The sequence below is a fragment of the Aspergillus foveolatus genome, assembly GCF_047715535.1.
Source record: "Aspergillus foveolatus strain CBS 279.81 unplaced genomic scaffold BDW70scaffold_2, whole genome shotgun sequence".
Classification (NCBI taxonomy): domain Eukaryota; kingdom Fungi; phylum Ascomycota; class Eurotiomycetes; order Eurotiales; family Aspergillaceae; genus Aspergillus; species Aspergillus foveolatus.
Genome location: NW_027396066.1, coordinates 241,874 through 269,021, shown reverse-complemented (window position 1 = coordinate 269,021; position 27,148 = coordinate 241,874). Strand labels below are relative to the sequence as shown.

The following is a 27,148-nucleotide window of genomic DNA, read 5'->3' as shown; positions in this document are numbered from 1 at the left end:
CCCCAAATAGTATTGAGGGTGAGTGGCCGTATCAGCTCCAGTGCGTGTGCAAAGCCTGCATGCTGTCATCTCAAACCCACCAACTCCGACTTTCCATCTCCTTCTCAGCATCGCCGCCCGATAAGTCATCACTTCATCCTGCGGCATGGGGTCTGTGGCGTTTATCTGCCTCCCTAGATAGCATTACTTACTACGAACAGATCGAATCCTTCATGCGGACTTCTGATTCCGACTGAGTCGACGAAACCATGTTCACGACATTCACGGGCAACTCCCGCCGACCACGGCAAGTGAACCTCTCAGGCCGCACCAACAACCCCTTCGCCGCATATCCATCCGGAAGACAAAACCCCCACGGCCCCGGTCCACAGAGCACCCTTGCGATCGCACAGCAGGAGCGACAGCTACGTCAGCTCGAACGAGACCGGTTAGGGGCGAGCCGCGTCGTGCAACGGACATGGAGAGGCTATTGGAGCAGGAAGATAATGCGAGGGAAATGGCGGGCAGAATGGGACTCTAACGAGACTGCAAGGACAGACTCGCTGCCTTCGTTCGATGACATGACGAAGCAGCAGAGTTGCGCAGTGCAGCCAGCCGCTCCGTTTGAATCTGCCGCGGCATGCTTGTCTCAGTTACGCCTTTTGGTCCAATTTATCGAGCCGTGGAATGGCGGTGACATAGTTCGCTTGGTATACTTTTCGGACGCGTTTCAGAAAACGCTGCACGAGGTGCCGTCACTGGCAACGGACGGCGAATGGACAATACTTCTCAAGCGTCTGGCCGAGATCACCTTGCGTGTCTTGCAGTCAGCAAGTTCACCAAATGTGCCCGCATTCGCTATCGGTCGGCTCCTACAGCTTCTGAAGTTCCTTACAGATCTCATTCCCAAGCAGATGGCGCGTCTTGCACGGGAATACTATTCTACTATGGCAGTCATCACAAATAATCATGATTCAATATCGAGCCGGTCGCCTTTGTCTAAATCCGACATTGTTCAGAGTGTTCTTACTTTGCTATTGCCAATCACCTCCGAGACTCTTACTGCTTACGAGTGGTTCGCTAAGAGCTATCTCACTATCCCCAACTTGTTGGAAAAACTGGGATCGCTAGATTTTTTGGCGAATAACATTAACTATAAATTGTTGACATCCGCACTGGCGCCGCTGCACCATGCTCAGAGCCAAGACTCGGACGCTGTCGATTCTCGACTATGGTTGCTTGCTTATTTCATCTTCTTCCACAGATATGCTTTAGGAAGCCAAACCACGAATCACACCCCGGAGCTTGGTTTCGTAAAGGTCGTTTCGAGACTGCTGAATTCCACAGTGCTGCAGATTTCCCGGCGCTTGGAGGCGGAAGAGTCCGCCGACGTTGATGAAGATAATAGAGATGCATATTTGCATCCGTTCATAAGGGATCAACTGTTCAGCCTGGTTAATCAAACAAGCATAACTGGTCTGCTGTCACAACTACAGCCAACTCATATATCACAAACCGAACTCGCGAGTACCGGCTCCGGCGCCTCGACAGAAGCTAAAGACCTGGCCCACTATGCCTTGACGCTTCTGAGAGTTTTCCCTCGGCGAGGCGATGATATCCGCATGTGGTTATACCTGGGATCGGCTACCCTGGGTGATCATGCTGCGGGACCGGAATCACGGATTCCCGCTATCAAGTACTTTTGGCAGGCATCTCGCTCTAGCAAGGTGTTTGATGCTATCAAACAGGACTCGACGAAGGTCTTGCCCTTGTTGAAGCCGGTCGACTCGAGTTCTGGACCGACAGGTCTTTCCCAAGAAGACAGAGACCAAGAGTGGACCATTATTCTTCTTTTTCTCGAGTTGTACACTTTCGTACTCAAGGTTATGGATGATGATGAATTTTTTTCGGGCGGTTCTTCTTTTACTGCCTCCTCGAGCACGCGTTTATCGTGGACCAGGGAGAGCGCGCTTCCTCTAAATGACGTCAAGGAGATGACAATTTTTCTCAAAAACCTCGCATTCACTCTATACTGGAACTCGGCAGACTTGACAGAGAATGAGCTGGTTCAAGATGCCGGAGGCATCCGGAATTACTTCAGTTCAACAACTCCACAGCTCGATACGCTGGCAAGTGTCAGGGATTTTGAGAACAAGAACAAAGAGAAAGGCCTGCCTGGGGTGACTGGTATACCGCTAGACTATTTTAAGGGTCTTGTGACTGGCCTCTTAAGGATGGTCCATGAGCGCGATTCACGGCGCAAATTCCTTCCCGATGGGCACTGGCTGATGACAAGTCGATTTGATATGGAAGGGTTCATTCCTGCTGTCGTTGCTGAGGAGGAGAGCAGGCACCAGCTTCAGGACGATGACGAAGAAGATACTGACGATTTGATGACCGACGCTTACGACGAGGAGCCGTCACTTGGTCTCGTGGGCACGGGTCGTGCACAACAAGCGCGGCGAATTGAGGCTCTCAGACGCCGCCAACAACAAGCTGCTCGCCGAAAACAGCTGGAAGCCGTGGCTCCACGACTGGAAATTCTGAAGAATATGCCATTCTTCATTCCGTTTACCACACGGGTACAGATATTCCGCGAGTTCATCTACCGCGACCAAATGCGCCGAAGGCACGGATTCATCGACCCCGATTCGTGGCGAATGTCAGTGGCGCAGGCTTCCATGGGCCGCTTGACTGATATGCGCTCAACGATGCAGGATATTCTCAGCCGCCATCATGCCAATATCCGCCGTGAAAGTTTGTTCGATGACGCGTTCGACCAATTCTACGAGCTTGGAGAGGGTCTGAAGGAGCCGATTCAGATCACTTTCATTGACAAGTTCAACGCTCCGGAAGCAGGCATTGACGGCGGCGGTGTTACCAAGGAATTCCTGACCAGTGTAACTAACGAAGCGTTTAAATCCACAGTTGGCCTACGCTTGTTCGAGGAGAACGATCAACACCTGCTGTATCCCAGCCCGGTCGCTGTCGAACAACGGAAGGAGAATCTGCGGCAGCTTGGATTGAAGGAAAACACTCCGGAGTGGAATGATCAGGTTCGTGACTTACTCAGACGCTATGAGTTCTTAGGGCGTGTGATTGGAAAGTGTCTCTACGAAGGGATTCTGGTGGATGTTAGTTTCGCGCCGTTCTTCCTGCTAAAGTGGGCTTTGACGGGCGGGACGAGTTCCGCTCAACGCGAGACGGCATATCGAGCCAACCTCAACGACTTGAAGGACCTGGATTCAGGTCTCTATCAAGGTTTGGTACGTAATGATATTCTTGCAATATGATCTGTGCTGACTTTCCGTTCAGTTGCAATTGAAGAACTATCCCGGGGACGTTGAAGACTTTTCTTTGAATTTCACCGTTACGGACACGATACCGTTGCCCGACGGAGGCAGTCGCACAATCACTCGGGACTTGAAGAGCAATGGCTCCGATACAGCTGTCACAAACCAGAACCGTCTGGTGTATATCTCGTATATCGCTCGCTACCGGCTCCAGGTCCAGCCTGCCTTGCAGACAAATGCTTTCCTGCAAGGCTTGGGGCAGATCATCCAACCATCTTGGCTGTCAATGTTTAATCAGTCTGAGTTGCAAACCCTCGTCAGTGGCGAGTCAGGCGACATTGATGTTCAGGACCTCCGACGGAACACATTATACGGTGGGGTGTATACTATAGGGGACGACAAAGAAGAGCACCCGACAATTAAGCTATTTTGGGAAGTGCTAGAGCAGATGACGAATGAGGAGCGGCGAAAGGTGCTTCGCTTTGTGACATCGACTCCACGTGCTCCATTGTTGGGATTCAGTCATTTGAATCCGAGATTCAGCATTCGTGACTCGAGCGAGGACGACCAGCGGCTTCCCAGTACGAGTACCTGTGTGAATTTGTTGAAACTGCCGCGGTATAAGAGTGCGAGCACTCTGCGGGAGAAGCTGCTGTATGCGGTAAATTCTGGGGCAGGGTTTGACCTGAGTTAGTATATTAGACTACATACCTAATGGACAAATCATTCGTACGCTGTACTATCTATGAATGTTGGGTAGACAAGGTGCTCCTACTTCCCGTCGAAGTTCCAATCTCGATAAGGGAGCGACGCCTGAGGCAGTAGCCCTTAAGGCAGCTGCAGATTAGCCGAGAGCAGACTAGCGCCACTAGAAAGCCAGAGAAAAGCAGAAAAAAATGTGAGAAAAAAATAAAAAAATAAAAAAATGGTCCCCAATCGGGCGGACCGCCTTCAGTCTAAGTTTTTTTTTGTCTTCGTCTCTCTTTGATCTTCCCTCCTCCTCCCCTCCTCAAGAAGACTCTCTTCCCTTTCATTCTTCTCCTGCAATCCTCCTTTTTTTCGACTTCTATCGGAAAAAAAACTTCAAAAAAAAACCCGGAAAACGAAAAAAATTGTTAAATATCCAGGCCTTCTACCCGGATCCTCTTATCTGAATCTATATCTCGAGACTGTGCTGTGTGTGCGTCTGTGTGGTAGAATTCCCGTATCTGCCGCTTTTGCCTCATTCCTCGTGATCGCGTCTCATTCGCATCGCCAACTCTTCAATTCGATTCCTTTTCCTCTTCCTATTCTCGTTTCTCAAGTTCTACCGAGCCCGTACGTCTTCCGTCCTGCTGTTCTGGTTGTGTTGGATTGCTTGGCTACCTGGCCTTCGCGACCGCCTTTGCCTTCCCCTCCTCTCATTGTGCGATTCCGCAGAAAATCTTCTCTGCGCATGCAGTATGCGCCGAGGATGTATTTTCTGAGAGCATGTTCTCGGTATCTTGTCCTGCCGGTCTTTCATTGTGACTATCACAGCATAGTCTGAAGTATGGCTCGGACTGAGAGGCAATGAACGCTCGTGCTCCGGTTTCGCTAGGACAGTTTTTCTCCTTTTTAAGATCCATCTGCTAACCACTTGTCTCGTACAGTAGCCTCTCAAAATGTCTGCTGAAGCTTCTACCACCCCCACCCCCGCCGAGAACACCAACGGCACGCCAGACAACGCTCCTGCTCCCGAGGTTACCGCTGTCGAGGCCCCCGCTACCACCTCCCAGCCTCACTCGGCTTCTCTCTATGTCGGTGAGCTCGACCCCTCCGTGACGGAGGCTATGCTCTACGAGCTTTTCTCCTCCATCGGTCAGGTCGCCTCCATCCGTGTCTGCCGTGATGCCGTCACCAGACGCTCCCTCGGCTATGCCTACGTTAACTACAACGATACCGCTCACGGTGAGCGCGCTCTTGATGAGCTCAACTACACCCTGATCAAGGGTAAGCCCTGCCGTATCATGTGGTCTCAGCGTGACCCGGCGCTGCGCAAGACTGGCCAGGGCAACGTTTTCATCAAGAACTTGGACAGCGCTATCGACAACAAGGCTCTGCACGACACCTTTGCAGCCTTCGGTAACATTCTTAGCTGCAAGGTCGCTCAGGATGAGTTCGGTGTCTCCAAGGGTTACGGTTTCGTGCACTATGAAACCGCTGAGGCTGCCAACAACGCCATCAAGCACGTTAACGGCATGCTTCTGAATGACAAGAAGGTCTTCGTCGGCCACCACATCTCCAAGAAGGACCGCCAGAGCAAGTTTGAGGAGATGAAGGCCAACTTCACTAACATCTACATCAAGAACATTGACCCGGAGGTCGAGGATGAGGAGTTCCGCAAGCTGTTCGAGAAGTTCGGTGAAATTACTTCCGCCACTCTGAGCCGTGACTCCGAGGGCAAGAGCCGTGGCTTCGGTTTCGTCAACTTCTCCACCCACGAGAGCGCGCAGGCCGCCGTCGAGGAGATGAACGACAAGGAAGTCCGCAGCCAGAAGCTCTACGTTGGCCGTGCCCAGAAGAAGCACGAGCGTGAGGAGGAGCTCCGCAAGCAGTACGAGGCCGCCCGCATGGAGAAAGCCTCCAAGTACCAAGGTGTCAACCTCTACGTCAAGAACCTCACTGACGATGTTGATGACGACAAGCTCCGTGAGCTTTTCGGTCCTTACGGTACTATTACCTCCGCCAAGGTGATGCGCGACACCGCTCCCGTCGAGACCGCCACTCCTGAGTCTGAGACCAAGGAGTCCGCCAACAAAGAGAACGAGAAGGCCGCCGAGGGTGAGAAGGAACCTGCCGCTGAGGAGAAGGAGGAGAAGGAGGAGAAGAAGGAGGCTGAGCAGAAGCCTGAGAAGAAACCCCTCGGCAAGAGCAAGGGCTTTGGTTTCGTTTGCTTCAGCAGCCCTGACGAGGCCTCCAAGGCTGTCACTGAGATGAACCAGCGCATGGTTAACGGCAAGCCCCTCTACGTCGCCCTTGCCCAGCGCAAGGATGTCCGCCGCAGCCAGCTTGAGGCCAGCATCCAGGCCCGCAACAACATCCGCCAGCAGCAGGCTGCCGCTGCAGCCGGTATGGGCCAGGCTTACATGGCTCCCGCCGTTTTCTACGGCCCCGGCCAGCAGGGCTTCATCCCTGGTGCTCAGCGGGGCGGCATGTTCCCTCCCCAGCCCGGTATGATGATGGGCATGCCCGGTCGCCCTGGTCAGTACCCCGGTCCTTTCCCTGGCCAGCAGGGTGGACGTGGCGTTGGCCCCAACCAGCAGATTCCCCCCAACTTCCAAGGTCTACCCATGGGCGCCATGCAGGGCCCTGGTATCCCTAACGGCATGGGCTACCCCATGGTTCAGGGTCAGTTCGGTGGTGGCCGTGGCCGTGGTCAGGTCCCCGGAATGGGTGGTCCTATGCGTGGTGGCTACGGTGGCGGCCGTGGTGGCGTTCCTCTTGGCGGACAGATGCGCCCCGGCCAGGGCGGTCGCGGTCAGGCCGTCGGTCAGCCCGGACCCGAAGCTCCCGTCGGTGTTCTCACTGCCCAAGCTCTCTCCGCCGCTCCTCCTCAGCAACAGAAGCAGATGCTCGGCGAGGCTCTCTACCCTAAGATCCAGGCCACTCAGCCCGAGCTTGCTGGTAAGATTACTGGTATGCTTCTGGAGATGGACAACACTGAACTGCTTGGCCTGTAAGTTCCCTATTCCTCCCATTATCCCTTCATATTATGCAGTGCTAATAAGTATACAGTCTCGAGGATGACGAGGCTTTGCGCGCCAAGGTCGACGAAGCCCTTAGCGTTTATGATGAGTACATGAAGAACAAGTCCGACGAGCCTGCTGCCGAGAAGCCCAAGGAGGCTGCTCAGGAGACTCCTGCTGAGGAGAACAAGGCGTAAATGTGCTTTCTCCCAGCAAGTCGGAATTCTGTCTCACGTTCTATTTTTGATGACATGACCTACCCATTGAATTAACGATTCACCTTTTATCCGCCGTCCCTTATCCCTTCTTCTAACCCCACTCTCCTATTTCCTTTATCTTCCACCTTTTTTTTCCCTCCTGGTCCTGATATCCCTGGGTTCGGTTCCCGACGTTCTTATGAAGAACGGGAGAAAAGTTGTTCGGATTCCATGGCTTTTTTCTTTTCGTGGCGAGAGGGAGGAAGTTGTGATGTCTTTAGCTTCTTACCTGCTCGTTTATATCGATGACACGAGTGTAATATAGACTTATGACTTCCTCATGGATTCTAAAAACTGTAAACCGCGCATGTGGCTTTTTATGTGTATCACAAAGTAGTCAATCCTAGAAAGTCGGATACTGCTGCCCAAACAAATCCATCAGACTGTCGAAATTGCCCTCCTGCAGTAAATCTACCATGTTGATGTCCAACCCCAGCGCGTGACCCCAGTCGACATCTTGCCCGCCCATCTGTCCCGGCGTATACAATTCACTTCCTTCAGTTAGACCAGACTCCATGATGGTTTCCTGATCAACTGTAGTATCCTGCAATTGAGTCACCGCAGAAGACAACTCCAACTTCCGTTTCTTGCGACCATTCGTAGCTGAGACCGGCTGTGCGGTTGCTGCCGACGATGCGTCCTCACCGACTGAGATAGTATCTAGATGCTGTTGTGCACCGTGACCGATAGCAGCCATTTCATTCGAACTCTCTATGCCTGCAGTGCCATTGCTAGCAGTTACACTAGACCCACCAGAAACAGCCTTAAGAAGCACCCTCAACGCGCGCTGGCAGTGTCTGGCCGGCTCCCACCGCCCAGCCATAATCCCCAAGATGTCAAGACAATTCTCAATTTCTGCACATCCCTTGGGCAGCACATACTGTCCTAACTGACATGCGAAAGCGAGTACCAAGCCTGCCATCCATGCCGCGCTCAGGAATCCGGGCCAGAAGAACGCTTGGCCTGCGACTTTTTGCGTGTTGAGCGCGGAGAGGATGTGCCGCGCGGCTGAAATGCATGACTGAAGTGCGGAGAGGAACTCGGGCGTTCCATTTGGGAGGGAAAGGGCGGGGCGGTGCAGAAGGAGGAGAAGGTGGTGGTAGAGGATTGTGAAAAAGGGGGTGAAGTTGAAGGGGGCTTCTTCAGTCTCTCTCGTTTCCAATAGCGAGGATGATGGTGCCGGCGGCGGTGGCGGTGGTAAGTCAAGGCCATTCCACCATTTATGGACGGATGTCGTCAAGAGCAGGACGGAGGTCTGGGATACCGAGCGCACATAGATCGACTTATGGAAGAGCTCGAGCGCTTCGCCCGTTAATTTACCAGACTGGACGTAGCTCGCAAAGGACGTCTCCCTTGTCGTTCGCTCGGCTTCGGCTGCTGCCTCTTCTTCCGAGAGCCCTATCATGTTTGCGCCCGCAACGGGTAGGTGCTGTAACGGTCTATGCACTTCGGGGGCCCCCGGCGGACAGACATCAATGTCCGAGTCCTGGACACCCAGCGGCAAGCCGAGCGCCTGGCTTAAATAGCGATCGAGCGCATACGCAGACCAGAAAATGCGCTTGCGGAGATGGCGGTGCTGCGAAGTCGCAGAGGCTGAGAGCTCCCGATACCGGAAAGGACATCTGTGGAGGCCCGCATGCAGCATTGAGCGCAGCATACACCCTCCCACCGTGGAGGCGGTGCGTAGGGACATTGTTGCCACCAGGTACAGCTGCGCGGCGAGCAGCGCCTGCAACGAAAGCAGATCGTGCCGGGCTGTAAGAGGGGTTAGGAGTGTATGGATGCTGGAGCTTATTGGGGGTTGGATGCGGCATGACGGGGGGAGGGGGAGATCAGGCGTGATCAAAGTAGCGAGGTGGAAGACGCATTGAAAGATCGCTGTCCAAGCGGTTGAGGTATGACGCTTGTTCTGCTGCTGTTGCTGGTGCTGCTGAGGCTCTCGTCGTTCAGCCTTAGCCTCAGCCGCCGTCTGTTCGGCGTCTCCATCCCCATACAGCCCCTCCATAGCCCTCAAGAACGTCGGCCCATGCAAGAACGGAAACAGCGGATGCCATACCTTAAAATATACCATCATCAGACCTTTTGCTAGCTGCGGCGGCGGCGCTTGACCAAGCACGCACGCGATGGAGGGGTCATATTTCCATTGCGAGACCGGCGTTTCTTCTGCACTTGCTGGGGTATCTGAGCGCAGGCCATGCAGGGAGTCCTCGTTGCCTACAAGCGTATCCTCTGGTTGAGGGAATTCGCGTGAGGTTGAGCCGAATGCTCGCCGGACGGTGTTGATGAAGAAGACCCCACTGGAGGAACCGACGAATTGGCTTTCTTGGGGTGAGTGTGCTGTTAAAGAGCCAATTTCGGGGGTTGCCATCTTGGGTAGAGTTCATTACATCTCGTTGGAGAGTTGTGGGGAAACGAGAATGAAAGGTTGAGGTTGACTTTAGCTTGGGATGAGGCAAGAGGCGAGTGAGAGCGAGCCGGAAGAGTTTTATCCGATACTTAAAACACGACACCGCACGAGAAATATATAACTGGCACAACAAGTATATAGTGTATATATGGGGGTTCAAATACAGATATATAAAGGATATATACATATAATCTTATAAGATTCAAGGCCGCAGAAAACCAACAATATCCGTAGGGTTCTGATCGGAGCCTCTACACGTCTAGGCAAGGCTTAGGCGAAAAGCCCATCCTATGCATCTAGGTTGTAAAACTGCGTCATATCAACCCTTAACTTGTCATACCCCATCGCAAGCTCCCTACTGAGATCCTCATCTGTCTCGGCCTGCACACAAAGCCTGAAAAACGGATCGTTCTCCCTCGCGGTCTCGGCGTCCTGATGCAGCCGCGCAAAGTTCTCTCTCGACATTGGGTCAATGATTTCCTTCCAGATCTGCTTCCGGATGTCGGCGTATTTGGTAAGAATTTCTTCATCTGCGAGACCTTTGTGGATTCCAATCAAGGCATCGTAGAGGCTGCCGACGTCCGCGATGCCGCCAGTCAGGCCGAGGCCGCCGCTGTTGGTCGCGTATTGTTAGCTGGCTAGCTATACGGGAGGGGTATTGAGGTTGGAAAGTGCGTACAAAGGGTTACACAGATGCGCCGCATCAGCCGCAAGAAGCACGCGTCCCACGCGGAAGGAAGGAGCGCAGCGCTGCTGCAGTTTGTATGGCGAGATGTTGGTGATCTTGTACTCATGGGGTTTTGGGTGGCTTGGAAGGATTTCTTCGTAGCGTTTCGGTTGGCGAGAGATATATTCCTCACGCGAGAGGTTGGGGATATCTTTATATGTGACGCGGTATAGGCCGTCGTTTGTGATGCGCGCGACCATGTACAGGTTGTCTGGATGGATGATGAAGCTGGTGTCTGTCGGAAAATCTTTCGAAAAGTCGTAGTAGACCTGTTTCTCGCGTGAGTTTGGATGAACTAGGGTGTACGGAGGGGTCATACGTTTGTTGCGATAATTTGCGCATTGAGGGTCTCGCCCGGGTATTCAGGCCCGAAGAGTTCTCGGCGAACAGTACTGCTCGCGCCGTCGCAGCCGATTATATAGTCTGCGGTCATGCGTTGTCGGCCACTTGGGGTCTCAACATCCACCCAGGCGTGGTCTGCTTCTTGTCCAACTTTTACCACACGGTGAAACCATTTGAGATGAGCCGTCGGCTGGCGCTGGATGTGCTCCACCAGAAGTTCACCGAGCTGGTCCAGCGGTAGCACCACCATGCGGTGCGGATAATCTGCCGGAAGATGTTCTGTCGTGGTGCCTGCCACGAAAGTTGCGTCTGGTTTGCGCCAGGCCATGTTTTTGAGGGCGAAGCCGCGGGATTTAACGTCTTCCAGGACTCCCGCGCGGTCGAGCTCGTAGGCGGCCGGGGAGGCATAGTGTGCTGCACGTGGCTGGTCACTGACCTTCGCTTCTGCATCCAGGAGCTCTACATGTACGCCTTGTTTGGAGAGTAAAAGGCCAAGGAGCAGGCCTGAGGGGCCTGCGCCAACGATGATGATCTACGCATTGTTAGAAGATCCTCGGGAGAAGCGGGAGACCAACCTTCTTGAGAGCCATATTTGTAAGACTCGTCTTCTCCTCTGACCGTGGACGTGAGTTTGTAGCTTAAACGCGGGGAGTATTGGTCATTAACGTTGTCACCGCGAGCAACCCCTTATACGTGATTGCGGGGCTGTGGAGGCCGGGGAGAGCCCCAGACCCGGGGAGTACGGTACACCGCTGGTACCGACGATGCGGGGGGAGGGGTGCACAAAGCACAGCAATAGGGGTCTCCTGATTACTACCACAGAAACTGTTGCTGGAAACTGACCGAAGGGGCTCCACGCCACGTACTTAAGCTCGGCTGTTGTCCCGGGCTCTCCTGCTGTATCTGCAAACTGGCTCGTTCGATGCCTGGTTCGTCTCCAACTGTTGGAGTAGACACATCACCTTGAGCAAGCTGAGGCGTAGACGTAGAAGTAGAAGCCCGTTCGGGCACTGACCGCTGACAATTTTCCTGCCAGGCGCGGATCTCCTGTACAGATCTTAGTGGAAACAGTTTCCAGTACTCGCTGCCCCGTTTTGCGGACCGGAGCTGCCCCGGGGGATCATGATGTGGGACTGGGATACTTTCTGCCAGCTGAGAGTCAGGAACCTGCTGGAGGAGCCCCAGGAGGAGGCCCTCGGTCTCTTGGAGACGGCGCTCAAGGGCTTCGATGTAGCCCTTTGCGGGTCCTCTAGACACTGCCAATCAGCAATCACAGGCTTCTATGGGGATGAACCGTGCATGAATACCGTTTTAATTGCTCGGGCCAATTGCAGCTGCGCCGGTGCTTGAGACATTGGATGCATTTGGGTCTTCATTTCGTTAGGCTATTGAAGCTCCCGTGGACGAGATGTGTGCTTACCGGTTTCCGCTGCACTACTGGATTAGCTCGGCTTCTGGCTAGGGATGTCCTTACCTTTTGCTTCCGTTGACGGCAGGAGTTACAAGCAGTTGTGATTCGAGACTGATATCCAGCAGGCATCTTGAGGAGTTGACGATGACGACGATGATGATGGAAGATGAATCCCAACACTGAAGAAAATCGCCCAAATCACGTGATCGCACGCTGTTTCTGATTGTCTTATCCTGCTTTTGCGACCGAGTTGCTGGCAAAAGCAAGCAGATGGGCAATTGCCGTAATTGTATTGTTATAGAATCATAAACCTCGATATTGAATACTTGCGCTGTAGGACTTGGGAGGATGAAGTGTTTTTCACGGTGCTACGACTTCATGCTGCAAAGTCGGCTGAAGGATCAGCCGAATTGTTCTACCGTCTACGACACATAAGAGGATGCACTCACTCCCATCTCAATCTCTTTACGCACATCAACCATCTTCATTCAAGATGCATAAGATTGCTTCAATTCCTGGTGACGGCATTGGCCCAGAAGTGGTCTCGGCCACGATTCAGGTCGTCAACAAGCTCGCCTCGAAGCTGGGCTTCCAGATTGAGTTCACCCATTTTCCATGGGGAACTAACTACTACAAGGAACACGGCCAGTTCATGTCTGACGATGCCCTGGATGTCCTCCGCAAATTCGATGCGGGTCTTTTTGGCGCTGTTGGCGATCCTGGTACGCTTGCCTCACTGCAATCCCCTCGCATTGTCTAAGAAATCTGACCTTGGTAGACGTTCCCGACCATATCTCCCTCTGGGGCTTGCTGTTGAAGATCCGCAGTCCCCTCCAATTATACGCCAATGTCCGTCCTGTCCGGACTTTCCCTGGAACGAAGAGTCCCCTCACCACGGCTAAGAACGGCATCGACTGGGTGCTTGTGCGGGAGAACTCCGAGGGCGAGTACTGCGGACAAGGAGGACGGAGCCATATCGGCCACCCGTGGGAGGCAGCTACTGAGGTCGCCGTCTTCACCCGAGTGGCGATTGAGCGGATTATGCGGTTTGCGTTTGAGACCGCTCGCTCGCGGCCACGCAAGAAGCTCACGGTGGTGACGAAGAGCAATGCGATGCGCCACGGCATGGTCCTCTGGGACGAGGTGGCTGCAGAGGTGGCCAAGGAATTCCCGGACGTTGACTGGGATAAGATGCTGGTTGATGCGATTACCATCAGGATGGTTGCCGAGCCGGACTCGCTGGACACAATTGTTGGGACAAACTTACATATGGACATTCTTTCGGATCTGGCGGCAGGCTTGGCCGGTTCAATTGGCGTGGCCCCAAGCAGTAATCTCGACCCTACAAGGAAGAATCCGTCGCTTTTTGAACCGGTGCATGGCAGTGCATTTGATATCACGGGCAAGGGAGTTGCGAACCCAGTGGCTACGTTCTGGTCCGCTGCTGAGATGCTCTCTTGGCTGGGAGAGAAAGATGCAGCAGATAAGCTGATGGGCTGTGTTGAGCGAGTCTGTGAGGCTGACATCCTTACAGCGGATTTGGGAGGAAAGGCGAAGACGCAGGATGTGGTGGACGCCGTATGTGCAGAGATTGACCGACTCTGAATCTAATCTTTAGATAAATATAGTCACGATAGAGTCGTTCTCGAAATCGCCTTCACCATAAACATATGACAGTTGTTCTGCCCTACTACCAAGACATTAGCGCGAGCAGTGTATTGAGCCAACAGCACTTAAAATGAGGGCGATAGAGGGCCCTGTACATTTCTTCCATACGAAACATTGAGAATACATTTCCTTCCGTACGAAACGTTGAGAATACAATGTACGTTTGTACCGCATATCGTATACCTCAACCCTATAATGTATCCACGACTCAGCATACATACAACATCCACTTTTCACCGACCTAAAAGATATTCATTGCAAAGAGATTTAATGTACCAATTAATGAACTACGTACCGTCAAGGTTTTGTACCTGGAATTTTTAGGGCTCAAATCATCACGAAATTTTGTTTCACAAGTCTAAGGTTTGTAAGCCTGATCACGAGAAAAATACATAAGCTACTATTTGCGCAAAATGCTATACAGGATATCTCTTTTATGTGGGCGTTCTTTAACTGGCCTACGAGGATGTTCAGCCGGGTTTGAGTGGTCTAACCTGTTTTGAATTGTTCATACCAGATATCCTGGTTATCAAAAAATGCGAGTAAGAGCAAGAGTTTCATGGCAGTGGGATCATGTTTCTGGATCTCTTTATAGGTGATAATCCATGTTTGTACAATGTTGCCTTGCCGGTATTGGCGTGTGGGTGCCGACTGAGACTGCAAGCCGAACCAGGAAGCCTGGTAGAGCTCCAAATACTCTTTAAAAGTTGTTCCTGTTTGACGCATGAAGGCCCCAGCTATGATAATTGCCAGCAAGAGCCCATCTAGCAGGTTGGCAAGATTTATAAGATCTGTTGATAATAGTCATGGTCTTCAAGTCCAGCTAATAGTACAGTATCTTGTTCAGCTCCCATCCGCGCAATGCCTTTAGCTGAAAAGCTGCTGCTTTGCAATAATAGCTGCGTAGCATCTTTGTGCGTAATTTTCCAAACTGGAAATGACTTCCCAAGTTCAGTGAGACTCTGGAGCCAGGAAGTGGTCATGATAGATCCATAATCAGCCTTTGGAAAGAATTTGTAGACATTGTATCTACAGTGACCATGGCCTTGGATTGGAGAATACTGGTCATTGTTGTCAAAGATAATGAGCCATCTAGTGTTGCCTGGCCTTGCTAGCTACTGTAGTACTTGATTTGCCCTTTGTACTGCTTCCTCTTTGTTGACTGCCTGATCCTCTATAGGCTGTCCTTGTATCTGAGAGAGGCACGAAGTCAAAGATGAAACCAAGGCAGATTGATCCTTGCCGTTCAGCCAGAATATGGCTGTATTCATTCTTCTGTTTTCGTGCAAAGTGAATTGCTAGTTGTGTTTTGCCAATCCCACCCAGACCATGGAGGACAGCCACCTTTCGTGTCTGTGAACTTGCTAGTTGTAGATAATCCCATAGACACTTTAGTTCTTCTTCTTGTCCAATTAACTCCTCAATCGCAGGAACTGCTGAAAGATCTAGCAGGATGTGAAATTTGTTGGCATCTAAAAAAAAAGTGAAAATTTAGCATAGATGTACACTGATCTCAGGTTTATATGCTAACCTTCTCGAGCAGTGGGCTCCCAGTGTAACGGGCGTAGGTAGTATTGTTTTCAACTAGCTGTCCTGTATTCACGAATATCACAAGCTTGGAGAAAGAAACAAGAGATAGAAGCGCAGATATCTTCCTCCTCCCTTTTATCAACCTTTCCCAATCATACGTCAAGACTTCCGACTTCCCGGACTTGCATGCCGACGGATCTCTTTCCCGAAGTTACGAGGACGGATCTCTTTTCCTACGAGGCCGCAATTCCGAGGCTGTACACTGATGTTGCAGAGACCTTATTTAGAACCAGGTTGAGGGCATGGCCGACAACCAAGATCCAGGCCATAGCCTGTGACACCCAGTACTCCAAGAGAAATTTGGCAGCCGCAGCTCCAGTCGCTGCTGCATATGCTTGCCATGCTTTATTCTTGTGGCTATCTGCATAGTCACACACCCCTTTTATAATAATACATAATATGTTGTCTCACACCCCTGCACCCCCCATCTCAAAACCAATAATACCTTCTGACTGGGCCAAATGATCACGGTGCTTGCCTGATTTCATCATGGTATCAGCAGATGCGACTGTCCCAATATGGACTCTTGGACTGTTGTGTTCTGTGCTAGGCTGATGTCAACATACCTGGTCCATATCACAGCCTAGAGAAGTACAAGGTGATTCGGGAGCTGTCTTGCAGATATCTCAGACATGCTATCAAGACAAGGACATGCAGGTGAAGTAAGGCTATAGTGCTTATATTGGTATGAAGCTTCGAAGAGGATGTCATCAATAGTGGGGTAATGTCAATCAGACAGTGATTTTCTGAAGTGCTTGTAGATGTTGTAGCAGCTTATCTTGAAGGTCTTTGCGCGATCGCCTTGCCTGGAGACTTGCCAGTTTTGAATGGGTAGCTCGGTTTGGTCGTCCAAGCGTGTCCCTGACACCCAGTTTCTTTTCAAAGCCATCAGGATACTGCCTGCCAAAGTCATATTGTACCACAGAGTCACTGATTACGACATCCCCTAGAAAGATCTCTCCGCCCGATAATGGGTATGGCGCACCTCCACAAATGCCGACAACCAGCGCCACTTCAATCCTTTTGTAGCTGATTTTCAAGCTTGATGCCACGCTGGCTGCACGCCCTTTGCCCAGGCCAGGCATATATAGCACACGACCACATTATGGTTTCCGATCCTCCCGTTAACATATGCATTGTCATCACCCAGTTCTTTCCTGTAGCATTCGCCCAACCTGTCGTAAGTTTCATCAAAAAGGTCTTCAACTGCCTCTGCTTCAAGTGTCAGCGCGCAGATGATCGCGATCACAAAGTCGTCCCGACTAGATGGGCGCATCTGCGCAAGTTGATAGTGATAATTTGACAGTTTCAATCAAAGCATCAACCAGTCTTAGTATCTTGGATGGATAGATAGCTGCTGGTGAAGTGAGTGTAAAAGCAACAGGTCTCCAGTCTCGAAGTGATTACCTTCAGCCTCACGGCCAGTCCTGTGACATGATCTAGACCAACCAAATATCTGCATTAGTCGCTGGAAAGAGGGATAATCAGTAATCAGGAGTCAACAAGGCTGTGAGCAACTTGGCTTTGTGACAGAGAAGACTCCATCCAACTTTGGGTATATTGTGGCTTAATTCTTTCCGAATCCACAGAAATACGCGCGAGGACTTATTCTCACCCAAACAGGGAATAAGACGAAGCTGGTATAGGATCCCCAAGCAAGTGATGGCATCAGAGATAAGGGGCATGAATCGCACGCATGTAACAGTGCTCGGGTTAACTCTCTGTCAAGCTGAAAATATGACTGTCTAAGACTAATCTGGTAGTCATGACGTCTTTTTAGCTTAGCGGTGTATTTTTAGATATTATATAAGGCTATACAGCGCACACCCAGCTCCACTAGTTTCCAATACTACGGAGTAGGCCAGAGACGAGGCACTTCCTGGGTTCCAGCTTCAGCCACGGCCGGGTAGACTAGGATGGACATAGGTCTTACTCCTGTTGATCTGTCGGCACTAAAGATGGATCAAACCACGAATTGCTGAGCATTTTGCTCATTGTACAGCATGTTGTTCATGTCGAGATAGTGCAAAATCTTCTAAATTTACGCGTACTTCATTATGCCATATAAAACCAGTATTTTATGGATGGAATATTAGAGATGGAAATCACGCCCACCCTCATTTATTGCAGTTAGCTCAATAAAATGCTCGTACTATGCTCTTGAATTGGGGCTTGGAAACAATCAACGTGTGTTTAAAGGTGAAGCCGATTCGAGAATGACCGTATAGAGACTAGAAACCGCTGTCTGAAGTAAACGTTTGTCGTCTTTCTTGACACTCCGAAAGAATTAGGGTATAAAACAAATGTTGGCTTGCGCAGGCTCATGGCTGGTCACCACGAGGCTGGATTGAACCCGCAACTCGCTTCATCCACCTCCTTGTATACTCTTGAGATCAACACCACCTCGCCCGTCCTTTGGTGACTCCGAAACCCGCGACTAACGCTCTATGAGAGCTAGTACATTCTCTTGATCCTAGTAAGTGTCTTGTTAGAATGTCGATGCGCGTTACGTTCGAGATGCTAAACAGGAGATCACCGTAGGCGACCCGACTGGCATCACCAAAACTCTCAGGCGAAACACATTCGATCGAGCCAAATTCAGGCGAAGAAAGATCACCCATAGCCCCCATCGAGTAAGGGCTTTCCCGGCTTCAATTGTGACTAGACGCAATGGACCGAGTCGAAAAATCAGACGCAAATAGCTAGATTTGCGATTTTCAATAGGAGCACGACAGTGCTTGTCAAATGCTCGACTTGATATTTGATACCAGGGCAGCTGGTGGAAGCTACGCTAATACGTTTACCAGGTCGATCGGATTCCACTACAGTGTACCTCGTTATTAGCGTCTCCCAGCAACAGAAACGGAACCAATTGAGAGGCTCGTGTTGCTCAGATACGGCACGGAACTTTCCCCTCCTCAGATTCGTCTTAACGGTTGGCATTTAGGAATGTCTACAGCCGAAAGAATGATGTTTGCGCTCGACTTTTGACAGCCTGTCGAATGGAGTTTCTGAGGTGTTGCGCGATTGACTTGGGAAAGCGACCCCTCCCAACTGACATTTTTATTGAGCAGAGTATTCAGAGAATCCTACCGACAGGCTCCTTGGTCTGATACGAAGGGGGGAATACGCATAAACCCGGGAATCCTGGCAATCGTTGAGCATCCTAACACTCCGTAATCCTTTCAATTCAACCACTATAATCGGAGGGGTAGTTATTGCTATACGCCATGGCTGATTGACTATCATCCCCTTGAGCCAGGAGCTGATATGTTGTCTAGATTGCTGAACTCCCGAGCTTGCGGTTTTTGGGTGCTCATTTGGGGCAAACCCGTGTCCAAGCTAGATTGGTTGCTAGCTTCCTTTTCCTGTGCTATCCATTGGTGGAGTTGACCTTGGTCACTCCTGGTTAGGGCTAAATTGGCAATATATCCGAAGCTATCCAGTCAAAGCTCCTTGCCTCTGCAATACCCTTGCGAGCAATCTCGCCTAGCTGATCCCCTGCATAAATAATCCCTAGAGCCTCCAAAGGAAAGAGGACCACTTTTAAACCTCACGATCGCCATGCATCTCACATGGGCCACCGGAATTGCCGGCCTGGCTATATGGCTCGGCCGAATCCCACCTGGTCAGACCCTGACCACGGAGTCCAAGTTGCTGCCCACCTACGACTACGTGGTCGTCGGCGCAGGAGTCTCGGGTCTTACGGTAGCGAATCGCCTGTCAGAGAACAAAAAACTAAGTGTTCTCCTCATTGAAGCAGGCGGGTTGTACGTGTCTTTTTCTTCTTTCTTTTTTCTTTTTTTTTTGTTCTCCCTCGCGCCTCAAGTTCAAGAGATACTAATTGATTTAGCGACCAAGACGAAGACTATATTCTTGTTCCTGGTCTTGCGGGGAACGCAATCGGCACAAAGTACGACTGGAACTTGACATACGTGGTAAACCCGGACCTGGGAAATCGTACTGTTTCCATCCCGCAAGGAAAGGCAGTCGGAGCTCGAGTCTGTTGAACCGCATGGTCTTTGATCGCGGGTCCAAGGCTGACTATGACCGCTGGGAGGCACTGGGGAATCCCGGTTGGGGTTGGAGGGACCTCTTGCCATTCTTCAAAATGGTATGCATATGCGCGCCTTAGAACAATCGAACATATCTGAACAACCACGGGGTAGAGTGAGAACTTCACGCCTCCAAGTAAAGACGTGATTGATGAGTGGAATGCCACATATGACCCAGCAGTCCACGGCACGACTGGCAACGTCCAGTCCAGCTACGCTCCGTGGATTTGGCCTTCGACAAAACAATTCATCAGCGCGATCACGAGCCTTGGAGTTCATGTTCCCCGTGATGGTGCGAGTGGCGATGCCGTCGGTGGATTTTTCGTACCCCATAGCCAGGATGCGATTTCTGTGACTCGGAGTGACGCCCGCAGGGCCTACTGGGATACGGCGTCGAAGAGACCTAATATTCATCTGCTTACTGGCCAGAGAGTGACAAGACTGATCAGCAAAATGACTTCTCGCAGGGTGCAGGTCACTGGAGTGGAAGTATGTACCTACCCATCCTCACCACCCCTGTTCATAGTGTATGAACAGTAAAGAATGAGCTAATGCGAATGATTCCATCAGTTCGCAGCGCATCGGTCAGGGCCCCGAACAATTGTTAGCGCTCGCAAGGAAGTACTCCTAGCAGCAGGGGCAATTCACACTCCTCAGCTCCTGCAATTGTCGGGAATCGGTGACAGAACAACCCTCGACAGGCTTAACATTTCCACCGTCGCCGATGTCCCAGGTGTCGGCCGCAACCTCCAGGATCATCTTCACGTCCCCGTAGTGTTTTCATGTAGGTGGCAAGCCCGTAACCCGACTTCGACACTAACAATGACAGTCGATTTTCCCCTAACCGCCACGAACCTTACGACGAACAGCACATTCGCTGCCGAATCGTGGGCCCTGTACCGCACCCACAGGACAGGCCCTTATGCCGACGCAACTGGCGACTTCCTCGCCTTTCTTCCAGCTGCAAACTTCACCTCTCAATTGGATGTCCTTCAGGGCATTGCTGCTGATCAGAACCCGCAGACCTACCTAGACAAAGACACCCCGCCCTCAATCTCGGACGGATACGCCCTCCAGCATAAACTCCTCACAAACGGACTCGCCGCTACGGATGAAGCGCAGCTCGAAATCATCTGGGCTGACGGCACATTTGTTCTCGGCCTCCAGCATCCCTTTTCACGGGGCAGCGTGCGTCTAGTGTCATCCGACCCTTTTGCGCCACCTCTCGCGGATCCTGCGTATCTGCGTAATCCCGTCGACGTGCGGATCCTAATCGAGGCAATCAAGTACGCACGCTCGTTAACTATAACCCCTTCTCTGGCGGCATTTAACCCCGTCGAGCTCGTGCCTGGTGGCAGCATCACCTCGGATGAAGATCTGGAGGCTTATGTCCGCGGCGCAGCAGACTCGCTCTTCCATCCATCGGGAACTTGTGCCGTGGGTAAATTTGAACTTGGTGGTGTTGTTGATGTGGAGTTCAGGGTGCATGGTGTGAAGGGGTTAAGAGTTGTGGATGCCAGTGTGTTACCGATGTTGCCGGCCACACATATTCAGAGTTCAGTTTATGCGGTTGCTGAAAAGGTGAGTTCTTTTGTTTCTTGAATCTGATCCGCAGAGATAGTATACGTGTGCTGGTTACTGATACTACGTCGTTTGGACAGGCCGCGAAGGCGATTCTATCTTAGTAACTTGGATGATGTGTATAGATTGGTTGGTTGTTATCGGGTTCAGCGCCTCTATATCTCAACAGGTACTATGAACAGCTGGTGACATCGCAGACACCTCGTGTTAGTGCTGATATACCCCGATGCCTCTAATCATTCGCTTTACCTCGAAGGTCCCAATTTTCTCTCCCAACTTTTTATGTCTCGTATGTACATAGTCTACTGCCACTGTATACAGTCCCTAAGTCAGCAGCACCAGAATAGAACAATCTATCTTGGATGAATCAAGCGACAATCTTCTCCCTCCTCAATCCCGCAATCTCCGGGCCGCTAAGCCCAATCTCCATTAGAACTTCGTCCGTGTGCTCCCCCAGCAACGGCGGCGCCCGCCGAATGCTCGGTTCCGCATTTGAGTACTTCACCGGCGGCGAAATCACCTTGATGGGCCCGCATGCCGGATGCACTATCGTCTGGACCATGCCCCGTGCTTGTACTGCATCGACAACGCGGTCAGAACTCACGAAGCAATATACGAGATTGATGGATAATCAATATGGGATGGCAAGCGGGTAAGCGTACCATGTTCATGCCCCATTGTCCCAAGCACATCGTTAACAACGGCAAACGGCAGTCCGGAGCCCTGGAATCTTTCCTGCCATTCCTTCGTAGACAACTTTCTCGTCTCGTGTTCAATCATCTCTTCAAGAACAGACCTATTAGCGACGCGGTCTGAGTTCGTGAGAAAACGGGCGTCACAAGCCCATTCTGGCTTGTTGAGCCGCGCACACAAGATCCCAAAGAGCTTGTCGTTCGCGCCGCCAACGAAGATGTCCCCGTCCGCTGTAGCGAAGGATTGGTAGGGAACGACGGATGCTGAGCCGTCTCAGTTAGTGGAATAATATGATAGGATGTAGGTGGGTTGTATCCATACGATGCGCGGTCCCCCATCGTCCACTATCCTTTTGTCCCGAGATAAGAGGCCCCTGCCCCATATTCGCCAGCGTCGCAACCTGGCAATCACTCAAACAAACATCCAAATGTTGCCCTTCTCCTTTTCCAGCCTCCCCGTCCTCTTTACTCTGCGCCCTCTGCCAAAGTGCCGCAAGGATACTCTGCACCGCGTAAAGACCCGTCGTGAGATCCGTAACCGCAACACCAACCTTCACCGGCGGGCCATTTTTACTCCCTGTCAGATGTGCCAGCCCAAACTCTGCTTCAACCATTACGTCGAAACCGGGTCTGTTGCTGTAGGGCCCTGTCTGACCGTACCCTGTGATAGAGGTGTAGATCAAAGAAGGGTTTATTGTCGAGAGGGTCGGGTAGTCGAGGTTGTATTTTGCAAGGCTGTTGGGAAGGTAGTTCTCGACGAGGATGTCTGCTTCCTTCACTAGCTTGTGCAGGATGTTTTGGCCTTGGGTATGAGCGAAGGAGAGGGCTAAAGAGCGTTTGTTGCGGTTTACCTGCATTTGACTGTTAGAATCTGCTTGCTAAGGTTGGTAGAGATAAATTAGAGGGCCATACGGAAAGGTAGTAAGCGCTCTCGCCAGGCCCTGCTCGGCCGTCAATGTATGGTGCATATGGAGGGCCCCAGGCGCGTGTGTCATCGCCGCGTACAGGGTGTTCAATTTTGATGATGTCTGCGCTGTCTCAGTCAACATTTTAGTTCGACTATCTTCTGAAAACTTGTGCGAGATAATATACCCAAGATCGCCTAGTATTTGGGTACAGTATGGCTATACAGCGTCAGCTTGGGGTTCATGACTTGTGTGAGCGCGAGCGTACTCCTGCCAAGACCCGACTTAGATCGAGCACTTTCAGGCCGGCGAGGGGGAGCTTTTTGTTCTTGAGTTTCGTATGCGTTGCCAGGCTTCGTATTGAAGCGCCAATGGGCTTAAAAAGCCGTAGGGGCGCACGTGATAACAGCATGTTGATTGTGCTTGATCTGTTGATTTAGAAAGATACTAAGTTGAAGCTATATTGGAATTGGAGAATTGGAGCTGCCCCACGTGGGTTCCAGAGGCCCCACATTTGCTCTACATCATGCGGAGAAATAATGCAAGTTTGAACAAGGTAAGAATATTTTGGCATTATACAAAAACATAAGGTATCATTACAGCATCGGCTTCAGGTCAGCCGCAACCTTGAACGGAGCCTCCGTCTTGCTGCGGATCTCATCCACAGTCACGCCCTCGGCATGCTCAACGAGGGTGAGACCCTCGGTCGTGCTGACCTCAAACACAGCAAGGTCGGTGATGATCTTGGACACGCAGCGGGGTCCAGTAAGAGGGAACGAGCACTGAGAGAGAATCTTGGGGTTGCCCTTCTTGTCGGTGTGTTCCATAGTGACGATGACCTTGGTCTTCTCGGGGTTGGCGACCAGGTCCATGGCACCGCCGACACCCTTGACCTTACCGGGAAGCATGAAGTTGGCGAGGTCTCCGTACTGGCTGACTTGCAGCGCACCAAGCATGGTCAGGTCAATGCGGCCAGCGCGGATCATGCCGAAACTCTCGTGGGAACCAAACAGGGAAGCACCCTTGGCAAGGGTGACGGTCTCCTTTCCGGGGTTGATCAGGTCAGGGTCCTCCTCACCGGGCTTGGGGTAGCCGCCCAGACCAAGGATACCGTTCTCGGCCTGCAGGAAGACCTCAACGCCTTCGGGGAGGTAGGAGGGAGCGATCAGAGGCATTCCGATACCGAGGTTGACGTACATGCCATCTTCAAACTCCTTGGCAGCTCGCTTAACGATACGCTCACGACGGGCAGTGGCATCGCCAGAGCCTAGTTCTACAGTTAGCGTACCCAGCTACAGTGTCCCGAATTTGAGGAGTTGACTCACCAGCCTGGAGCATCTCGCTAGGGTCCTTGGCGTAGGTGAGCTTCTCGATCTGCTTCTTTTCCGTGCTCTTGATAACCTTGTTGACGTAGATGGCCTGTACGTGAATCTCTTCCGGGCGGAGCTCGCCGACCTCGACAATCTCGTCGGCCTCGACGATGGTATACTTGGCGTTCTTGGCCATGGCCTCGTTGAAGTTGTTCTGAGCCTTGCGGAATTGGCAGTTACCGAGCTTGTCGGCCTTGTCGGCCTTGATCAGAGCGTAGTCACCGAAGATCGCTTCTTCCAGGATGTAAGATTTGCCGTTGAATTCGCGGGTCTCCTTGGGCTTGGAGTATTCCGCAACCGTTCCGTCCTTGTTGTAGCGCACGGGGAGTTCACCAGTTTGTACTACAATAAAATTAGTATCTATAACGTAAATACTGGTCACACGTATGCTGGCTAGAGCAACGCACCGATAGTTCCATAAGCAGCAGGGGTATAGAAAGCAGGGACACCAGCAGCACCAGCAGCGCATTTTTCAGCGATGGTGCCCTGGGGAGTCAATTCCAAAGAAAGCTCTCCGCTGAGATACATCTTCTCGAAGACCTTGTTTTCACCAATGAACGAGGCGATCATCTTGCTAATCTGTCCAGTCTCAAGCAGCTGGCCGAGACCAGCACCGGGCATACCGGCGTTGTTGGAAACAACGGTCAGGTTCTTGATGTCGGGCCGGTCACGGACGGCATTAATCAGAGTATTGGGTACACCGGAGAATCCAAACCCTCCAACGAGGACCGTCGCCGGGCCCTTCATGTCCTTGATGGCTTCGGCAGCCGAGTTGCACCGCTTGTCAACAGCTGGTCGTGAGCATGAGGCGGAGAATTGCCGTCGCCATACGGCGAACGGCCGGACGACCGCAGGGACGGGTCGTGCCATGATGGAAATCAGTTCTACTAGGGGAGAGAGCGAGGAGAGAGGAGGACTTGGAGACGAGGCGACTGGGGAAATAATAAGAGCTCCATGTCGGATCGGAGAAGCGTGGGGAGGACCGTCAAGGCTAAAGCCTTTTCCGAGCACTGCGGCTTGACCTTTGCCGCCATCCGAAGCCGGGGAGGACTGTCGGCAACGGGGCTGACTAAATCCTGACTAATATACAGTGCCTCAGCGGTCCGGCCCCACACGGTTGGCGTAGTCGGATGCGTCCCTGCGGTCTAACCGTTCCTGGCCTAGTGCCTGTTAGGAGTAAGCTCGTCGACCGGAGATTTCTCGATCATAATCTCCGTCATGGTTCTTCTCAGCCGCTGAGACGGTAGTGACGATATCGTATAAGCAGTGGACAGCTGTACAGTGACGCGACATAAGTTTTTTACACCCCCTAATAGATCCATCCACTCACCAGCTACACCAGTTTCCTGAACATGTACCTATCTGAATGATGCTGCATTGCGTTGAAGCTATTATCAAGTCCCCAGGGCTGGTATACCCCTTACTAGCAGAATAGAATCAATTTCATGGAGGATTTGGTCCAGCAGAATATAAGGTAATTAAGGTGGTGTGGGGCAAGGGGTGTAGAAACTTATGTCCTGTCACTGTGCTGTCAAGCCATGCCAAGTCGCCAGCCATCCACGAGTGGACCAACGGTCTTATGATAGATAGGTATAGTGCTTCTGACATCTGTTAGATTCCTATACTCTGGGGCAGCTGAAGCAAATCATGAAGATACTAGGGAAATCTCATTATGAGGCCATAGCCACAGCTGGGATGGGTTGCATTCTACGAGCCGCGGTGTGCCAGTACCTGCTCGCAACGCTTGCTCGATACTCGTCCCTTTTCATCATGGCCCTGCGACCTTTATATTAGCTAGTGCGAGAATGGACAGGTCTAACAGAGCGATATTGTCGGCAACATCACGGTGCTCACGTCACCGATGCTAAACCTTAGTACTCGCTGGACGGCCCTGGGCGGGGCCGTCCAGCAGGCATCATCCCTGCTGGTCAACGATGCAAGCAGCAAACGTAGTCCACTGCAGCCACCAATCATGAGCCAGTGCTGGGCTTGGCTACCTTTTTGATATAGATAGGCAATGCAGGCGGCCATAACATATCACATATTGTACCTTAACTGCGGCTAGTCCACTACGAAGTGCTTTCCCTCGAGTTCGCGTGAGATGCCCTATAAATACTCCCTGATAGACTTACCTGGGTGGCTTTATCAGATTACCATCACCCGCAGTCTCCATTTCCCCGGAACGCATTCTATCATCCACACTATATCACAATTTCATGATGTCAGATCACGCAGTAGACCAAGCCAAGACAGCTCTGGCACATTTGGCGTCACTTGACGCTTCTGATGCAAGCTCGCACGGTGAGATTGTTCGACACTGTCAGTCTGTTGTCGATGCTCTCCAGAGCCCTCTATTAGTTGCCTCAAACCTGATTTCCAGCGTAAGTTCTGCTTTCAACAACCAAGCCGGTTGACCAACATTTATAGATCACCATGTATCCGTCCCTTGTAGCCCTTGAGAACCTGGGAGTCTTTCAGAAACTCTCTCAGGGACCGCTGACGGCAGCCGAACTCGCACAGCAAACCGGCGCAGACCACGATCTTATAGGTGAGTTCAAGTGCTGTTTTGACCCGTCCTTGTATAGCTTGAAGTGACTAGGGCTGATAAAGCTCTTGACAGTGCGCCTCATGCGCGTCGCTGTAGCATGGGGCTATATCAATGAAACAGGGCCGCAGAGCTACGCCCCAACGGCCGCTTCGAACATCCTTGCGCATTCATCGTTTGCAGCTGGCCTCCGCTATTGGTACCTGCTTATCTTCACATCTGATCTATCCCATTGCAGCTCCAGACTAACGGTTTTGCAGCCATCTCCTAAGCCAAAGCACACACAATATCCCCAAATTCCTTAAGGAAACCAATTACCGTAACCCGGCCAGCCACGAAAACGGCCTGTTTCAATACAGTTTCCAGACCAAACTCGGCCATTTCCAGTGGAACGCCGCACATCCCGAACATGAGCGCGACTTTGACACGTTCATGACGATCCCACGCACGGCCGGCGCGCCCTGGCCGACTCAATTCAAGGTCGGCAAGCTCTTCTTGGAAGACGGCGTGGACATTGATACCACCGCGCCCCTCTTCGTTGACATCGGCGGCGGCTACGGACAGGATCTCCACCACGTCAAGAAGGAGCTCGAGTCTCTCCCCTATACCGTGTCAAAGG

The 27,148-nt window shown here is 51.8% G+C and overlaps 9 protein-coding genes across 9 annotated transcripts; 4 read left to right on the top strand and 5 right to left on the bottom strand.

The window, feature by feature from the left end:
• Nucleotides 1-131: 131 nt before the first annotated feature.
• On the top strand, nucleotides 132-3,966 carry BDW70DRAFT_167571 (HECT-type E3 ubiquitin-protein ligase; the record flags this gene model as incomplete). Its single annotated transcript, XM_073742261.1, has 2 exons — nucleotides 132-3,245; nucleotides 3,295-3,966. The coding sequence occupies exons 1-2, from the start codon at nucleotides 249-251 to the stop codon at nucleotides 3,964-3,966; spliced, it is 3,669 nt and encodes a 1,222-aa protein (XP_073600579.1). The 5' UTR covers nucleotides 132-248.
• A 705-nt stretch (nucleotides 3,967-4,671) lies between these two features.
• Nucleotides 4,672-7,315, top strand: pab1 (polyadenylate-binding protein). The gene is made up of 2 exons (XM_073743882.1): nucleotides 4,672-6,969; nucleotides 7,029-7,315. The coding sequence occupies exons 1-2, from the start codon at nucleotides 4,916-4,918 to the stop codon at nucleotides 7,174-7,176; spliced, it is 2,202 nt and encodes a 733-aa protein (XP_073600578.1). The 5' UTR covers nucleotides 4,672-4,915; the 3' UTR covers nucleotides 7,177-7,315.
• Nucleotides 7,316-7,579: 264 nt separating this feature from the next.
• On the bottom strand, nucleotides 7,580-9,638 carry BDW70DRAFT_167568 (transcription factor domain-containing protein; the record flags this gene model as incomplete). The annotated part of the gene is made up of 1 exon (XM_073742260.1): nucleotides 7,580-9,638. Exon 1 carries the CDS (start codon nucleotides 9,602-9,604, stop codon nucleotides 7,580-7,582), a length of 2,025 nt encoding a protein of 674 aa, XP_073600577.1. The 5' UTR covers nucleotides 9,605-9,638.
• A 216-nt stretch (nucleotides 9,639-9,854) lies between these two features.
• BDW70DRAFT_167566 (uncharacterized protein) lies at nucleotides 9,855-11,302 on the bottom strand (the record flags this gene model as incomplete). The annotated part of the gene is made up of 4 exons (XM_073742259.1): nucleotides 9,855-10,256; nucleotides 10,323-10,639; nucleotides 10,690-11,244; nucleotides 11,288-11,302. 4 exons carry the CDS (start codon nucleotides 11,300-11,302, stop codon nucleotides 9,932-9,934), a joined length of 1,212 nt encoding a protein of 403 aa, XP_073600576.1. The 3' UTR covers nucleotides 9,855-9,931.
• Nucleotides 11,303-11,517: 215 nt separating this feature from the next.
• Nucleotides 11,518-12,259, bottom strand: BDW70DRAFT_126647 (uncharacterized protein). Its single transcript, XM_073735122.1, has 4 exons — nucleotides 12,133-12,259; nucleotides 12,020-12,082; nucleotides 11,855-11,961; nucleotides 11,518-11,759 (listed from the first exon to the last, which is right to left on the bottom strand). The coding sequence occupies exons 1-3, from the start codon at nucleotides 12,250-12,252 to the stop codon at nucleotides 11,929-11,931; spliced, it is 216 nt and encodes a 71-aa protein (XP_073600575.1). The 5' UTR covers nucleotides 12,253-12,259; the 3' UTR covers nucleotides 11,518-11,759; nucleotides 11,855-11,928.
• A 322-nt stretch (nucleotides 12,260-12,581) lies between these two features.
• BDW70DRAFT_167561 (isocitrate/isopropylmalate dehydrogenase family protein) lies at nucleotides 12,582-13,728 on the top strand (the record flags this gene model as incomplete). The annotated part of the gene is made up of 2 exons (XM_073742258.1): nucleotides 12,582-12,845; nucleotides 12,902-13,728. The coding sequence occupies exons 1-2, from the start codon at nucleotides 12,617-12,619 to the stop codon at nucleotides 13,726-13,728; spliced, it is 1,056 nt and encodes a 351-aa protein (XP_073600574.1). The 5' UTR covers nucleotides 12,582-12,616.
• Nucleotides 13,729-14,883: 1,155 nt separating this feature from the next.
• Nucleotides 14,884-16,657, bottom strand: BDW70DRAFT_146740 (nucleoside phosphorylase domain-containing protein; the record flags this gene model as incomplete). Its single annotated transcript, XM_073738618.1, has 7 exons — nucleotides 14,884-15,089; nucleotides 15,209-15,236; nucleotides 15,663-15,760; nucleotides 15,803-15,904; nucleotides 15,944-15,995; nucleotides 16,119-16,434; nucleotides 16,476-16,657. 7 exons carry the CDS (start codon nucleotides 16,655-16,657, stop codon nucleotides 14,884-14,886), a joined length of 984 nt encoding a protein of 327 aa, XP_073600573.1.
• Nucleotides 16,658-18,945: 2,288 nt separating this feature from the next.
• On the top strand, nucleotides 18,946-21,121 carry BDW70DRAFT_155418 (GMC family oxidoreductase; the record flags this gene model as incomplete). The annotated part of the gene is made up of 7 exons (XM_073740028.1): nucleotides 18,946-19,151; nucleotides 19,235-19,382; nucleotides 19,442-19,495; nucleotides 19,551-19,925; nucleotides 20,007-20,220; nucleotides 20,266-21,017; nucleotides 21,098-21,121. The coding sequence occupies 7 exons, from the start codon at nucleotides 18,946-18,948 to the stop codon at nucleotides 21,119-21,121; spliced, it is 1,773 nt and encodes a 590-aa protein (XP_073600572.1).
• A 263-nt stretch (nucleotides 21,122-21,384) lies between these two features.
• On the bottom strand, nucleotides 21,385-24,854 carry BDW70DRAFT_167557 (CoA-transferase family III domain-containing protein; the record flags this gene model as incomplete). Its single annotated transcript, XM_073742257.1, has 9 exons — nucleotides 21,385-21,593; nucleotides 21,680-21,973; nucleotides 22,032-22,560; nucleotides 22,622-22,742; nucleotides 22,802-22,833; nucleotides 22,883-22,967; nucleotides 23,215-23,881; nucleotides 23,940-24,326; nucleotides 24,392-24,854. The coding sequence occupies 9 exons, from the start codon at nucleotides 24,852-24,854 to the stop codon at nucleotides 21,385-21,387; spliced, it is 2,787 nt and encodes a 928-aa protein (XP_073600571.1).
• Nucleotides 24,855-27,148: the final 2,294 nt, after the last annotated feature.